Source organism: Urocitellus parryii, chromosome 3 (genome assembly GCF_045843805.1).
Source record: "Urocitellus parryii isolate mUroPar1 chromosome 3, mUroPar1.hap1, whole genome shotgun sequence".
NCBI lineage: Eukaryota > Metazoa > Chordata > Mammalia > Rodentia > Sciuridae > Urocitellus > Urocitellus parryii.
Window position 1 is genome coordinate 33,655,244 of NC_135533.1, and position 15,036 is coordinate 33,670,279.

Here is a 15,036-nt window from a genome sequence, read left to right on the forward strand (position 1 = left end):
AACATTTATTTAGGGGCTCATGGTTTTAGAGTCTCAGTCCATAGGTGGCTGACTCCATTCCTCAAGGTCTGGGATGAGGCAGAGCATCATATCAGAAGTGTGTGGCAGAAGAAAGTGGCTGAAAATATGGCACCAAGAAGGGGAGGGGGGGGGGGGAGGGAGGGCGCGAGCAAGAGAGAGCTCTGCTCAAAAAGGACAAAAATATAAACCCCAAAGGTACACTTTCAGGGATCTATCTCCTCCAGACATACCCTAAAGTTACCATCTACTTAATCTCTATAAGGGGATTAATGCCTTGATTTGGTTAAGACTTTCAGAACCCAATCATTTCACCTCTAAACATTCTTGCATTGTTTCCCATGTGAGCTTTTGGGGGATACATAATATCTAAACCATAACAGGGAACCAACCTATAGATGGGAGTTATAGTAAAGGGCTGAAGAACAGGGTGCATCTCAGCGGAGGTGACAAAAACCCAAAATGGTATCTACTACAGTTCATTTTTAAATTTTAAAATAAAATTTAAAAGAAAGAAAAAAATATGCCATAGTACATAGCTAAATATGTTAAGTTAGTTCTTTACAATAACAGTATCAACATTCATAAATAATTTACTCCTGTGGAATTTCAAACTAAAGCAAGCTTTGCCTATTCCATTTACAAAAAACATTTTCTGCTTTTGGTGAGCCACCAAGGAAAACAACTAAAGAACATTATGATTCTTATTCCAGGGAACTAGAAGAATACAGAGTAAAACCAGCAAGCCTAACCTCACAAATTGAGAATATTTCTTGCAATAACACTAATTCCTTGGTGCACACATTGTAGTCATGCTGAATCCTCTTCCCTTGATGTTAAAAGTAATTCCTAGACTTTCTTTTTTCTTTATCTTCTCCTCGTTCTGAACTGGCAAGTATTGTGAGAAATTTTGTTGAAAACACACTGTCACCAGTCTTCTCTCTTCTCACTTTCCTAGTGTCCATTTTTTCCCTAGAATTTTTCATTACTACTATAGATCATCTATAACCACATATAGTCCAGTGTCTAGTTAAGCCAGTAATTTCATATGATTTGGGGTTACAGCAAGTAGCAGAAAGCAAGAAACAATACAGCAAGATTCCTCTGTCCAGTTTCACTTTCTGAGGTTTCATTTACCCATGGTCAACTGTAGTCTAAAAGTATTAAAAATTTCCAGAAATAATCAATTCAGAAGTTTTAAATTGTGTGTCATTCTGAACATGTGATGAAACCTAATGCCACCCCACTCCATCCTACCCACGATGTGAATCATCCCTTTGTCCAACCTATCAATACTGTACACACCGGCTGCTCATTTTCACTTAGTAGCCATCTCAATTATGAGGGCAACTATCATGATATTGTAGTGAATGTGCTGACATAATCTTCACTTCACTTATTAAATAATGACTCCAAGGTGCAAGACTAGTGATGCTAACAACCTTGGGGTGGCCAAAAAAAAAAAAAAACAATAAAGTACTTTCTTTAAATGAAAGGTGAAAATTCTTGACTTAATAAAGAAAGAAAACAAAAGCATATGCTGAGATTGATAAGATATACACTAAAAGAAGATATTTGGGAAGAGAGGATCCATTCACTAACTTTTATTATAGTACACAGTCAAAATTATTCTATTTTTATTATAGTTATTATTATCTCTTACTGTGCCTAATTTATAAATTAAACTTTATCGTAGGTAACTACATGTAGAAAAAACAGTGTATATGTAGGTTTTGGTACTAGGTACAGTTTCAGGTATCCATGGGGTCTTGAAACTTATTCCCTATGGATAAGGGGGGACCACTGTTCAAAAACCCAGAAATCTAGGATAATTCATCCACTATGTAATCAAGACTTGAATCCTACACTAAGGCTAAATAAACCTTATTCATCCTAACATATTTATCTGTTAGGTTACTCATGACAAACTGTACATTGTCCATAATTATATAATATTTACTTCTGACATTTCATTTCATAAAGCCTTTCTCTGTGTGCACAAGTCCTCCTCTCTAAAAGAGAAAGACATATATTCTACCATGTATATACTTGCTGTTGGGCACAATTTTGCTCTAGGATGAACACTTAAAACTCAGATCAAATTACTAGCTAAATGTGTATTTATTACTAAGAATATTTAAGTATTGCTGGGGCAAATACCTAGCTACAGTTAGAAATTAATTAATAAAAAGGAAAAGGAGTCAGTCATAATTATGTATTCTTCTTAAAGCATAGTAAATTTTCAACAGGCTAATAAAATGAGATCTGACATTTAATAAGCTACCATCCTGCCACACACACTTAAGCCTAAACTGCTTGCCTATGAATGATGCTAATATGTACAAATGCACACAGTAAAATCAGCAAGTAAATTACCACCATTTGAAAGAAAATTCTCTATGGGATTCACACCTAAATATGTAACACTTATTTGCTTAAAAATTTAAAAAGGCAGATCTAACCAAATTAATTGAAAGTGTGTTAATACACTATTACATAAAATCATACTGACTATCTTTTGAAAACAATTTGAGATTATTGTCCCCATTTAATGAATAGGGAAATTGAAATTTAGGTTTAGGTGACTTTTCATAACTCACCCAGTTAATTAGTGATAAGACTAAAGACAGAATTCCAATTTCAGGATATTATTGCTCATTCCACTTTTTTTTTTAATATCCAGGACCACCAATGTTTTGATCTCAGTAAGATTCACAATTGATCTCTTTATGACCATATTAAAAAACCCTTATATAATTTAGGTGTCAGGGACCACAGGTAATAATAGCATCATATGTAATCTATTAAAGTAAAAAAGATAAACTCCACTTTAATCAATTGTTATTCAAATAACACCCACTTATGCGCTGCCCATTGTGTTAGGCTCTATTATAATCAACTGTATTAGTTATTGAATGTTATATAACAAAGTATCCTAAAACTTAGTGGCTTAAAACAATTATTTAAACATGTATTATCTCATATTTCTGGGGGCAGGAATATAGGAGCAGCTTAGTTGAGAGGTTCTGGCTCAGGGTCTCACTTGAGGTGACAGTTAAGATGCTGGCCAGGGATGCATGATGTCACTTCTATGTTGGACTATTGTTGGAGGATCTGCTTTCAAGGACATTTGCATGGCTGTTGGCTGGAAGCCTTAATACTCGCCAACCCTGCCTCTCCATAAGTTGCCTGAGTGACCTGATGATAAAGACATGACAGCTACCTTTCCCTGAGATAGTTGGGCTCTCAGGGAGAGAGAAAAGGACACCCTTACTAGATGGAGATCTAGACCTATAAGCATGATCAATCATGTTTGTCCCTTTAACTAGAGGAAAAAAGCATTCAACATACGCTTGTACGAGATCAACTTGAACAAAAACATAATCAATTCAAATGTCACCAGATTCAAGCTACACAATATACCCATAACTGATCTGTAGCTAGACTATTTAAATAAGATGAAACATCCTGATTCACAAAAGCCTGCCCGGGAACCTGCACTTTTCCTCCTAGGAGAATCATTCATATAGTCAGGGAGATCAACCCTGTTGAATAACTTGTCTTACCTTCTATGAGAGGCCAGGGGCATATGCACCCTGCCTTTGGGGTGTGTGTACCTTTCATTTGCTGTCTCTATTAATAAATTATTGCTTGTGCCTTGCTTTCAATACATCCTGGAATGCTTTTACATGGTGTAAGGCAAGAACCTGCCTGGGGCGAATGGAGGGTCCCAATGTCCTCTAGAGAGACCTCCTTGGACCCCTGTCTGATGACACTTTCAGCAAGTAATTCCAGAGAGTGAACAAGAAGAAAGCTGACATATCTTTTATAAATTCCCTTCAGAAGTCCACTACGTCATTTTCATACTATTCTAGTCACGAAAAGTTACTAAGTACAGCCCAAACTTAAAGTTAGGGGAATTAAGCGCTATCTTTTGAAAGAAGCATGAAAGAATTTGTGGATGTATTTTAAAACCACTAAGTCATGAATATAAGTTAATTTATAAAATTCAAGTAATTATAAAATGACTTATTTAATATTTAGGTATTTAATGGAAAACTAAGTTTATTAGAGAATATTTTATTGCTGTGGTTAGCTTACATATTCTGTCCCATTTTCATTTTACCCTATCAAAAAAAATTGTCAACATACTGCTATATAAATGATAATCTACCTCATTATATCAATTAGGAACTATATTTAAGACTTATAATAGAAAGCTCATATAACAAAATCTTATATAGAAAAAATTTATTTTTCCTCACATAACAACAACCCAGAAATGGCCAGCCTAGCTGGTAAGCTGGCCCTCCAAAGCAACCATGAACCCAGACATGTCTGGCTTCCTACACCATTAATATTATTGAGTGTGTGGCTTTTGTCATCATGGTTGAAGTTTTGTGGCTCTACCTTCAGCATGGTGTCCTGGTTCTAAGTAAGAAAAAGGATGGGTGTAGGTCAAATGGCTAAAGAAACATGACACAAAGGAATCCTGTGTTTGGTTTGGTTTGTATTTGGAACACTGTGACCCTTAGAGGAGTATCTTTTCTAGTTTCTTTGTGGAAGTATTGGGAACCAAGCTGTGGTGGGGGATGGGCCTGGGCAACAACTATACAGAAGTTGAGGAGGAAAGGAAATTAAACGTGGGATATAGTAAAGAGAAGTCTGGAGGCAGGGGACAAGAAAGGGCACCAACCTGGCTGTCATGACTCTGGCATTTCTCTTCTGGCATGTTCCGTTAGTTTATCTTTCTGGCCTCAGTTTCCTCATCTGAAAAAAAGAGACATCTGAATTAGAATCACTAGATGTTCCTTAAGTTTTTTAGGGGGAGAGGGGTTACAGGGGATTGAACTCAGGGGCACTTGACCACGGAGCCACATCCCCAGCCCTATTTTGCAATTTATTTAGAGACAGGGTTTCACTGAGTTGCTTAGCGTCTTGCTTTTTGCTGAGGCTGGCTTTGAATTCGCTATCCTCCTGTCTCAGCCTCCTGAGCCACTGGGATTACAGGCGTGTGCCCGGCCATTAAGTTTTAAAATTCTTTTGGAAGACTCTTTTGGATCTACTGATGTTAAGTCGTGGCAAACTATATACTAAAGCTGAACCCAAGCAAATTACAGGAAAAATAACAATAACTAAAATATGCTACTTATTATTTCTCCCAGGCATGCTAAGTAACCTGTAACATTACACAGCCAATAAATAGGGGAAGGGAAGCAAGGTTCCAGCCTGTTATGGTCTGAATATGGCTTGTCCCCATCATAAGATGTTAAGAGGTGGAACCATTAAGAGTTGATTAGGGCTCTGCCCTCAAGAATAGCTTAATCCACTCATCTGATTAATGTATTGATGGGTCAATGGCTGTCCCGACAGCAGGTCTGCTATAAAAGGGAGCTTGGCAAGCTCTATTATGAGCTCCCTGTTTCTTGCCATGTGATATTCTGCTTTGCTTCAGGGCACTGCCAGCAAGAAGGCCATCGGCCAGAACTTTGCCCAGAACCACAGTCAAAATAAAGCTCTTCTTTATTTTGACTATGGCTAATCTTATCATTGGAAAGGTTTACCTTTGTTCATTGAGGGAAAAAAAAGGTTATTCTTTGTTCACTATAACTTTCAATTAAATTAAAATGACACAAAGAATCCTGAGTTTGGTTTGCTTTGTATTTGGAACATTGTGACCCCTAGAGGAGTATCTTTTCTAGTTCCCTTGTGGAAGTATATGGAACCAAGCTGTATTATAGTTTAGCAACAGAAAATGAAGTGAAACAGACCAACCAGCCGTTTTCAGAGTCTACTTTTAACACAGGTTATTAAAGAACTGTCCAAGTCACGCATTTAAATGAAGCAGGCAGTAGCTTTCCGATCCTGGAGCTTGGCCTTGTAGAGGGTTAAAGCCAATGACATATAGACCTTCCACTCACCTCCTCACTATGTGGTGGGGTTGTCTGGACAGGTGGCAACCACCCCCTAAGGGCAGATGATTTTTGCAAGCTTGAAGAACTTCTTTCTGCTATATTGTAGGACAGAAATGAAGTACTGACAGAATCAAAGTTTATGCACGTGTTCTTGCAGAAGGCTTTCTGATATCACTGTTTTTCAGTTCTTTCTGGTTCACACATCACGTTATGTAGCACCTTTCTGCACAGCTCATCTTGCCATATTTCCTTTCCTTAAGACCAGAGAGAAAGTGGGAGTATGGGGAGAAGACTAGCGAGGGAAAAAAAAGGACGGGTTAAGAGCAGGTTAGAGGCCAAGATACTACTACAGAGTTAAGAGTCAGTCTCTCAGACAAAGGTCTCTCAGTCACGACCAGTCTCAGTTCTAGTTTCCTTCCTTTCACTACGTTCCTGTACTCCTCAGTCTCCAAGTATGGAAGCTAGTGCAGAACCCAACCGCAGAGTTGGAAAAGTGAAACCCGTAGATAAGATGCGCAAGAGGGCTGCAACTAAGCTTACAGCTTCTGAAAGCCCCGACTTCCCAGACCCCTTCGCAGAAGGGCGGAGCTCGTGGTCGGCGTCCTATCCCCGCGTCCGCACGTCGCCGTAGCCCCGCCCCTCCCTGCCCCCTCCGGCTCCGCCCTTCCCTGGGGCTGGTGCGGCGGCGGCGACGTCAGCGCTAGGAGACCCCTGGGTGGCGGCTGCGCCGTAGGCGGGCCGTGGCCTGGACGCGCTGCAGGGAGGGGCGGAGCGAGCGGGCGGGAGCGCGCGCCGGGCCCGCCTCGGCTGCCGCCGCCACCGCCGCGGGAGAATGATCTGGGCGGTAGCGAGCGGCCCGGGCTAGCGGCCACGAGCCAGTTCTGCGGCTGCCCAGACGAGCAAAGGTCGCCAGCCCCGAGTGGACCCCCTCTCCGCCCCCCAGGAGGGGCGAGGGGGAGCAGCTGCTGATGTCAGGTACGGCCAGGAGAGGCGCCCTCAGGCTGCGGGTCGGAGGTCTGGGCTCCCCTCGCCCTCCCCCCTCTCGGGGTGTGTGAGCCGGAGCTTGGAGGGTGGAACCGAACGCCAGGCGCCGCCAAACAGGTGTCTTGGGGTCGGGGCCGGGCTTGGGGCGTTCGGGCTTCTGAGGGAGGCGCGGGGCACTTCGAACTCCTGGTGCCTCCGCGAGCTGCCACGGGGGCCGGGTGCCCACGGGCCGTTATTTTGACGACATGTAGCCTCCTTGTCGTGGCGGGTCCTTCTTTTCGCCCTCCCGCACTCCTCACCTCCTGCGCTCGTGCTGCCGGGCGTCGGGCGTCCGCGTGGAGGCGCGGGCTGCGCCCCGGCTGCGGGCCGGGTCACCTAGCGGTCCTGTCCTGCCGGGCCCTGCCTGCCCCGCCCCCGGGTCCTCCCCGCCCGGGTCCCCAGCGGCGGTCTAGCCGACTCGACTCTCAGGTGTGGGCACCTTCCGCCAGAGCCGGGCTGCAGCGCCGCCTGAGCGCCCAGCGAGCGGGCGCCGTCCAGAAGTGCCTGGGGCTTGCTTGGATCATCAGGTTTGTCTGTAGCTGATTTATTTTTTAAAGTTTCCCTGCCGCTGACAGTGAACAAGCCAGGTGCGTGTCAGGGCACTTGCTACCAGAAAGAGGGGGGGATTTTTTTTTTTTTTTAAACTCAGATTTTTTCCCCCTTTCCCCCTGCAAAGTGTGATGGATTCTGGATTCTGGCAAGTTGTCCATAGTGCTTTGAGTTTAGATAAATTGCATGCTTCTAATAGACCGCAGTTTAGGGGTAGGGATTTATTCATTTTTAGCCCTTAGCCGCCCCCTCCCCCTTGCCATTTTTTAAAATAACATCATCAACAACAACACAAGACTCACATTCTGGGAAAGCTTATTAAGTTTCCAGTTTTCTAAATTCATTGTGAGTATATAGCCTTATTTCTTTTTAATGCTTTAATGATTAAAAACTGTGCTGACTATGAATTGATTTCATTATGAATTAAAAAGTTACAAAGTGGGTTGGGGCTGTAGCTCAATTGGTAGAGTGCTTGCCTAGCACGTGTGAAGCACTGGGTTCGATCCTCAGCACCACATAAAAAAATAAAATAAAGGAACTGCCTCCATCTACTATAAAAATATTTAATTTTTTTAAAAAAAGTTATAAAGTTAGAACTTTAAATAATTAGGCAATATGTAAGGGCCAGAAATATGTTAATTTAGTAAAAGATGGATGTAGAACATAGCTCCGCCTGGGTGCCAAGAAAAAAAGTGTTCTGCTTAATTTCAAGTTGTTTAATTCTGGTAAGTTTGAGATGTGGGAATCCGAGTTTTTGAAGGTATTTAGATGACAGCTTTTCACTCCCGTATCAGAGAAATGTCAGATGAGGCTCATGCACATGATATGGAGAGTTCTAAATATTGTATGTAATAAACTGTATTTGTTTTATTTTCTGCCAGCTTTAGTATATATTGATGTATAGTTTAAATGAATATAAAGCTTCAAGTTACCAAACAGTTAACTCTTTTCACCATATGTTAAGTAAAACAGTGATTTAGTAAGGAAAGTATGACTCATTTAAAATTCTTCATAGTGAAAGAGAATGATTTTTCAGGACTAGTGGAGAACTATTAAATATCTTTCTCAAATTTGCCTGGAATTTGTGTTTTTTCAGTATCTTTTTGCTTAGGATTCAGCATTTAAAGATAGTTTGTGGTTATTATCCATTTAGAGTTTAAGTATACTGTCTTTAGATTGTATGAGTCTATATTTCTGAATAAATTAAATATCCAGAAATAAATATGCAGATTTAGTTAGGCACAGACGATGAGTTAATGTTTACCTAATGATAGAAATATAAAAGTGATATTGTTAATTATATTCGAGGTACTATTTGTATGGTGTTATGTGCTGCAGTAAAAATTCTGTTATACTGATTACCTTTGTAAGCCATGTTAATTTAGAGTCTTCATGTGGTAAAATTACTGATAGTAATTTTTGTGACAGTATATTTATAAATCTTTTAATAGAAAATTATCAGCTTGATGCTACATTAAAAGTTTAGGTTTCCCAATAGAATTTTTTAAGTGAAGAAGGAAAAAAAATCTGTTCCTTAAAATGTGAAGTTAGCATTTTATTTTAAAATCTGGTTATAAAGGAACTCCGGTGTGAAATTAAATTTTTATTTTGCACCTAATTCAAGCATCCCAGGGGAAAATTTGTGCCCAAATTTTAATATGTGAAATTATGAAGTCTTCTTTGGAGGAAAAAAATAAAGAAGATGCTTCTTGTGAGTTAAGGAAACCCCTAAGAAGCTGGGAAAAACCAAAAAGAAAATTCAAATAAACTGTCCTGTCCCTGTAGAATGATCTGTCTTGCACATTGAAGGGACACATTTAGGACAAGAAAAAGCAATGTTGAGGAAATTCTCAAACAGGAAATCTGATTAAAATGAAAGCTATTTATTTAAAACATTACTTAAACTGGTAGAAGTTGGATAATGGGCAGAATTTGGGATTACACACAGCTTGGTGTGGTTGTTTGCATTCTGTTTTTTTTTCCCCCCCTAGGATTGCCATAATAAATAACCACAAACAGCCATTTAAAACAACAGAAATTTATTGTCCTAGTTCTTGTGGCTAGATGTCTGAAATCATGATGTTGCCAGGACCATGTTGTCAAGGTTCTAGGGGAGAATCTGTTCTAGGCCTCTTCTTGTGTCACTGACAATTCCTTGGCTTGTGTGTCACTTCGTGGCATTCTCCCTATGTGGCTCTGAAACATTAGTACTACAAGTGTGGTCCCTGGATTCTTGTATCACCTGGGAACTTGTTAGAAATGCACATTTTCAGAGTCCAGATCTTTGTTTTGAAAATTGTTATAATTAACTTTCCAGATGATTCTGATGCAGACTCAGGTTTGAGAACACTGATCAGGATGGAAAAGAAAGACAGTATACAAGATGAATTTAAAAAATAATGTTAGATATTAATAAGTGCTATGGGTAAGAGTAGGATGGTCAGGGAAGACCACTGAGAAATAAAGACCTGAAGAAATAAAGACTATGGGGAGTGAAACCTATTAGTGTCTGGGCATATGTCCCCAGCAGATAACAGCAAGTATAAAGACCATGGGCATGTTAGAGAGATGTCAGTGAATTCAAAGGTAAAACATGGAGAAATAGTATTAGAGTCAATCCTGTGAAAATGTTATTTGTTTCTTACCTCCAAAACCACTAAGTCCAAGGAAGAAAGATCACAAAGAAAGGGGTGAAATAAGATGGCAGATTATGTGAAGGTCATTTTAAGGTTTGGGCTTTTTAAGTGAGATTAGGAAGTTGTAAGGGTTCAGAGCAGTTGGATGACAAGATACAAGTACAGTTTTAAAAAGATCACTCTGACTACTCTAAAAAATAGAATGAAGGAAAGGTTAAAGGGGAAAAAAAAAGTTGATTAGAAGGTTTTTGCAGCAGTTAAGAGAAAGGGGTGGCTCAGACCAGGGCTATAGTTGTGGAGAAGTTAGAACAGGTACAAAACTAAAAACAGATTAAAAGTAAATGTGAAAAGTAAACTTTTTTTCTTCTTATCTAGTTACCTCTGTCATCCATATGCCCTCCTGAAAAGCAGCTATTCTTTATATATATATCTTTAAGTATTTTATGTACATATGAGAGACTTAAGTTTCAACAAGTTAAAGGAATAGTTATTGACTGGGGCCGATTTTCTTCTCCAGGAACATTTGGCCCTGTCTCGAATTTTTGATCAACCAGTGAGAATGCTGCAGGTATCTAGGAAGTAGAGGCCATGGATGTAGCTAAAAATCTTTTTAACAGTGAACAGAACCGCTCCAACAACAGTATTATCCAACTCATGGTGTCATGTCAGTGGTTCCAAGATTAAGAAACCCTGATTTCATGGGATTTTCAGAGGTGATAGTGGAGAGAAGAGAGGTCATTGTAGTCAGATGTATAGTAGGAATAGTGAAGCCAATAAATTGGATGCTTAGAGAACTGTTGATAGTTCAGAATTGCTGAAGTGTAAGGCACAGGATAGCAAAAGATGAAACTGGACACCTGGAGAGTCTAGATCAAGGAGAATCTTTTATATCATGTTAATTAAAGATGCTTAGTTTTTGAGTTGTAGGCAGTGAAGTTCCATGAAAAGCTTCATGGTATGACATAGTTAGCTTCATATTATAGAGGTCATTATGGCAACAGGATGAGGTGAGGAGAGAGAGAGAGAGAGCACTTAAGTTAGAGAGGAGATAGGTTAGATATTGCAGTACTTAGATGTGAAGAATGTATGAAATAGGGAAAAGAGTAGAAATGGAGAGATGATGGATTAGAAAACTGTTTAGAAAATAAAATTGATAACACTTGATAATTGGATTTGGGGTGAGGATAAGGGGGATCATTAAGAATGTCTCCCAGGCCTGGGGGTGTAAGTCTGTGAGACAGCACATGCTTTACATGTGCACAGCTCTGGATTTAATCCCCAGAACCCTTCCCTGGCAGAAAAAAACAAAAATGTCCCCAATTTCTCCTGTAGATAATCAAGATAGCTCTAAATGAAAAGGGAACCTATTGGTGAGTAACTTAGATAACCACCAATAATTAATATAAGAAGTTTTAAGGGAGTAATGATTCACTTTTGGACATGAATTTGAGATGCCTGTAGTCCAGGTAGAAGTATTTAGCATGTATCTGTGCATGTGACTCTGAAACAAAGTTTGAAAAGTATCAAGAGATCCTTTTGTGTAACAAGTATGGAAAAATTAATGCACTTTGATTTTTCACTCTCTAGATAAAGTAGTCTACTTTTATTTAGTTTTTTTTTTGTCAGAAAGTAATCGGTGTATACCTGATTTTAAAAATAAACATTAAAATTAAGCACTAATTTAAAATTAAAAGTGAAAAAAAATTGTCCTTCTTGCCCATGCCACCTTGCTAAAGTTTTTATTTATACAGTGTACACACACACATTTATATATATTTTTTGTATTTTATATATACATAAATGTGCACTTACACATAAGCATTTAAAATGGAACTGCTATGCAAACTTCAGTAATTTGCCTAAAAAAATAAGTCTTTTACATAGTTCAAATGAATGAGGTTGTGGTATAAAAAGACAAGTGAAAAGGATAAAGTAGTGGCTAATGGATATAACATGATCTGTTTAATGCATATTAAAAGATGAATATACATACATGGTGACATAGGCTTTACTTGTTCTTTTTTTTGTTAAGTCTTTAAACAATGGATAATAGTTATTTTTGGTGAGAACTAGTGATAGAGATGGTAAAGTGTATATAATACTTTTTTGTATATTTTTCCTTCTCCAAGTATGCTTGGGTTTCTTATCTCATTTTCTGATTTAAAAAGCATACCTTATTCATCATTAATACTAATCTTAGCCAAAAGTACAAACACTTACCAGAACACATAGATGATTGATTTTGACAACTATATTCTGTTGTATGGTATGATACCTCCATACATATATTTCATCAACAAACATCTTGGTTTATAGCTGTTGTGAACACCACGGAAGGATTCTGTGATTTGTATCCTTGAGATAAATTTCTAGGTGTTTTCTCCTAGTTTTAACTTCAATTTAAAAAAAAATATATTTAATTGTTAATTATAAAAAGAGATCCTGCTGTTTACTTGTTATGTTTTCCAAAAGATCAATTATTTCAATTTTTTTTTGGTATTATATATTGAACCCAGGGGCCCTCTACCTTTGAGCTACATCCATCCATCCATCCCCAGCTCTTCTTAATTTTTATTTTGTAACAGATATCACCAAGTTGCCCAGGCTGGCCTCAAACTTGTGATCCTCCTGCCTTAGCCTAACTTGCTCCTATAAGGGAGACATGCAGCAAGTTAAGTACCAGCATTCAATGAAGAATAAACCAGGGTTATAGGATTTCAGACAGTGGTGAAGGCACAACTTGAATGCAGCAGTAGTTGATAGTTTAAAACATAGCAGGACTGTGTGTCAAGGAGTTAACAAATATGAGGCCTGGGCCTAGAAGCAGACTCAAGTACTTGTTTCCTTGGAGACTACAGTTAAGATAAATGTGGAATGTTGTGTCTGGAAACCTTTTATCTGAAGTTCTGAGTTGGAAATTGAAGCTGCTTGTGTTTATAATAATCTGTCATTCATGCAAGAATGGGATAGTCCATTCTCATGGATACAGTTTCAAATAAAATAGTGTCTGACACAGTATTGATTGTAGAGAAAAGTTTCTCAGCACTATGTATTTAGTGTTAATTAAAAATGCATTTTATATACTAATTGTTGACTTGTTTATTCATTCTGAATATCAGATTGTTTTAATTATTCTGTTTTTCATTGGTAGTATATTTTAATATGTGGTAGAATTTGTCTACTCCCTTCCATTCCCCTTTTAAGAATTTCCTAATTACACTCACATATTTATTTTTTAAACAACATTTAGAATAATTTACCATGTTATTTAATTTTTAAAAAAATATTTTATTTAAAATTGATCAGATAGCTGGACATGGTGATGCATGCCTGTAATCTCAAGGGCGTAGGAGGCTGAAGCAGAAGGGTCACAAGTTCAAAGCCAGTCTCAGCAAGTTAGTGAGACCCTGAGCAACTCAGGGAGACCCTGTCTCAAAACAAAAAGGGCTGAGGATGTGGCTCAGGGGTTAAGTGTCCCTGGGTTCAATTCTTAGTACCAAAAAGCAGGGTAGGGGATCTGATAGGGTTGAAAAAAGTATCTCTGATATTTTTTTTTTTCATTTTTCTATAACTTCCCATTTATGTTCGCGTTTGTTTTTTCACACTTTTAGAAAAAGTTTTGTGAAGTTATTTAACAAATCTTCCTGTGTTTTAGCTGGGATCATGTTACGTACACAGGTGAATCTGCAGAAAATCGACACCTTTAACGTTGATTATTTTTTAAAAATTATTTTTACTTTGGTGAAATACATGATATAAAAAAATCACCATTTCAATCATTTTTAAAATTTACAGCTCAGTAGTATTAAGTACATTTGTGATGTTTTGCAACTACCACTACCATCCTTCTCCTGAACTCTTCATCCTGTAAAGCTGAAACTGTATCTATTTAAATAATTCCCTGTTTTCACTTCTCACAACCCCTATCCATCAAAATTCTCATTTTTACTTTTAAGTATTTCATCTAAGTGGAAGTAAGAGAGATTATCAACAGGAAAAAGGCAAACCACAGAATTTGGGCAAAATACTCACAAATCATATGAAAAAGAATAATATTCCAAATATATAGAGAACTTTTAAAATTTAACAACAAAAAAACATATTTCAAAACTAAACAAAGGACCCAAATACACATTTCTCCAAGGACACACGAATGGCAAGTAAGCCACTAAAGAGATTCCAAACATCGCTAATTATTAATGAAATACAAATACAAACTACAGTGAGATGCCACTTCATACCGGTTAGGATGGCCACTCTTATCAGGAAATAACAACTGCTGGCAAATATATGGAGAAAATTGAAACCTCTGTACATTTTTGGTAGTAATGTAAAATAATATAGCAACTGTGATTGGCTTATTTGACTTTGGGCATAATTGCCTTGTTCCTGATCTTATAGGAAACCTTGCCCTCAAGGCTCATATGTAGACTGTGTCAGAATTTTTTTCCTTTGTATGACTGATTATTATTGTTTTGTACCTAAATGTCACATTTTGCTAATTAATTTATCTGCCAGTGGATATTGGTTTTCCTCCATATTTTAGTTATTTTTAATACTGCTACTATGAACATGGATGTACAAATACTTCTTCAAGACCCTGCTTTTGAGTCACTTCGGCAAATATCTAGAAGTGGAATTGGTAGATAAAATGGTAATTTTTCTTTTTTTTTGTACTGAGGATTGAACCCAGGGGTGCTTAACCACTGAGCCACATCTCCTGCCCTTATTTTGTATTTTATTTAGAGACAGGGTCTTGCTGAGTTACTAAGTGCCTTGCTAAGTTGCTGAGACTGACTTTGAACTCTGAATCTTCCTGCCTCAGCCTCCCAAGCTACTGGGATTATAGGTGTGTACCACCACATCCAATTCTTAGTTCTTGACAGACTGCTAAT

General features: G+C 38.3%; 1 protein-coding gene and 1 long non-coding RNA gene across 3 annotated transcripts in view; one reads left to right on the forward strand and one right to left on the reverse strand.

Annotated features, from left to right (window-relative positions):
* Positions 1 to 4,301: 4,301 nt before the first annotated feature.
* LOC113184699 (uncharacterized) lies at positions 4,302 to 6,025 on the reverse strand. Its single transcript, XR_003301038.2, has 3 exons — positions 5,940 to 6,025; positions 4,715 to 4,788; positions 4,302 to 4,449 (listed from the first exon to the last, which is right to left on the reverse strand). It is a non-coding gene; the product is annotated as an uncharacterized LOC113184699 (long non-coding RNA).
* Positions 6,026 to 6,735: 710 nt separating this feature from the next.
* C1galt1 (core 1 synthase, glycoprotein-N-acetylgalactosamine 3-beta-galactosyltransferase 1) overlaps positions 6,736 to 15,036 on the forward strand; it is a 35,161-nt gene continuing 26,860 nt past the window's right edge. Inside the window, exon 1 of one of the 2 annotated variants that reach the window (XM_026391547.2) lies at positions 6,736 to 6,908. In XM_026391547.2, coding sequence (XP_026247332.1) covers positions 6,902 to 6,908 — 7 coding nt within the window. In that variant the 5' untranslated portion in view covers positions 6,736 to 6,901. Of the gene's footprint in view, positions 6,909 to 7,418; positions 7,484 to 15,036 lie in introns of those variants that run through there. The other variant, XM_026391548.2, reaches the window with a different exon arrangement.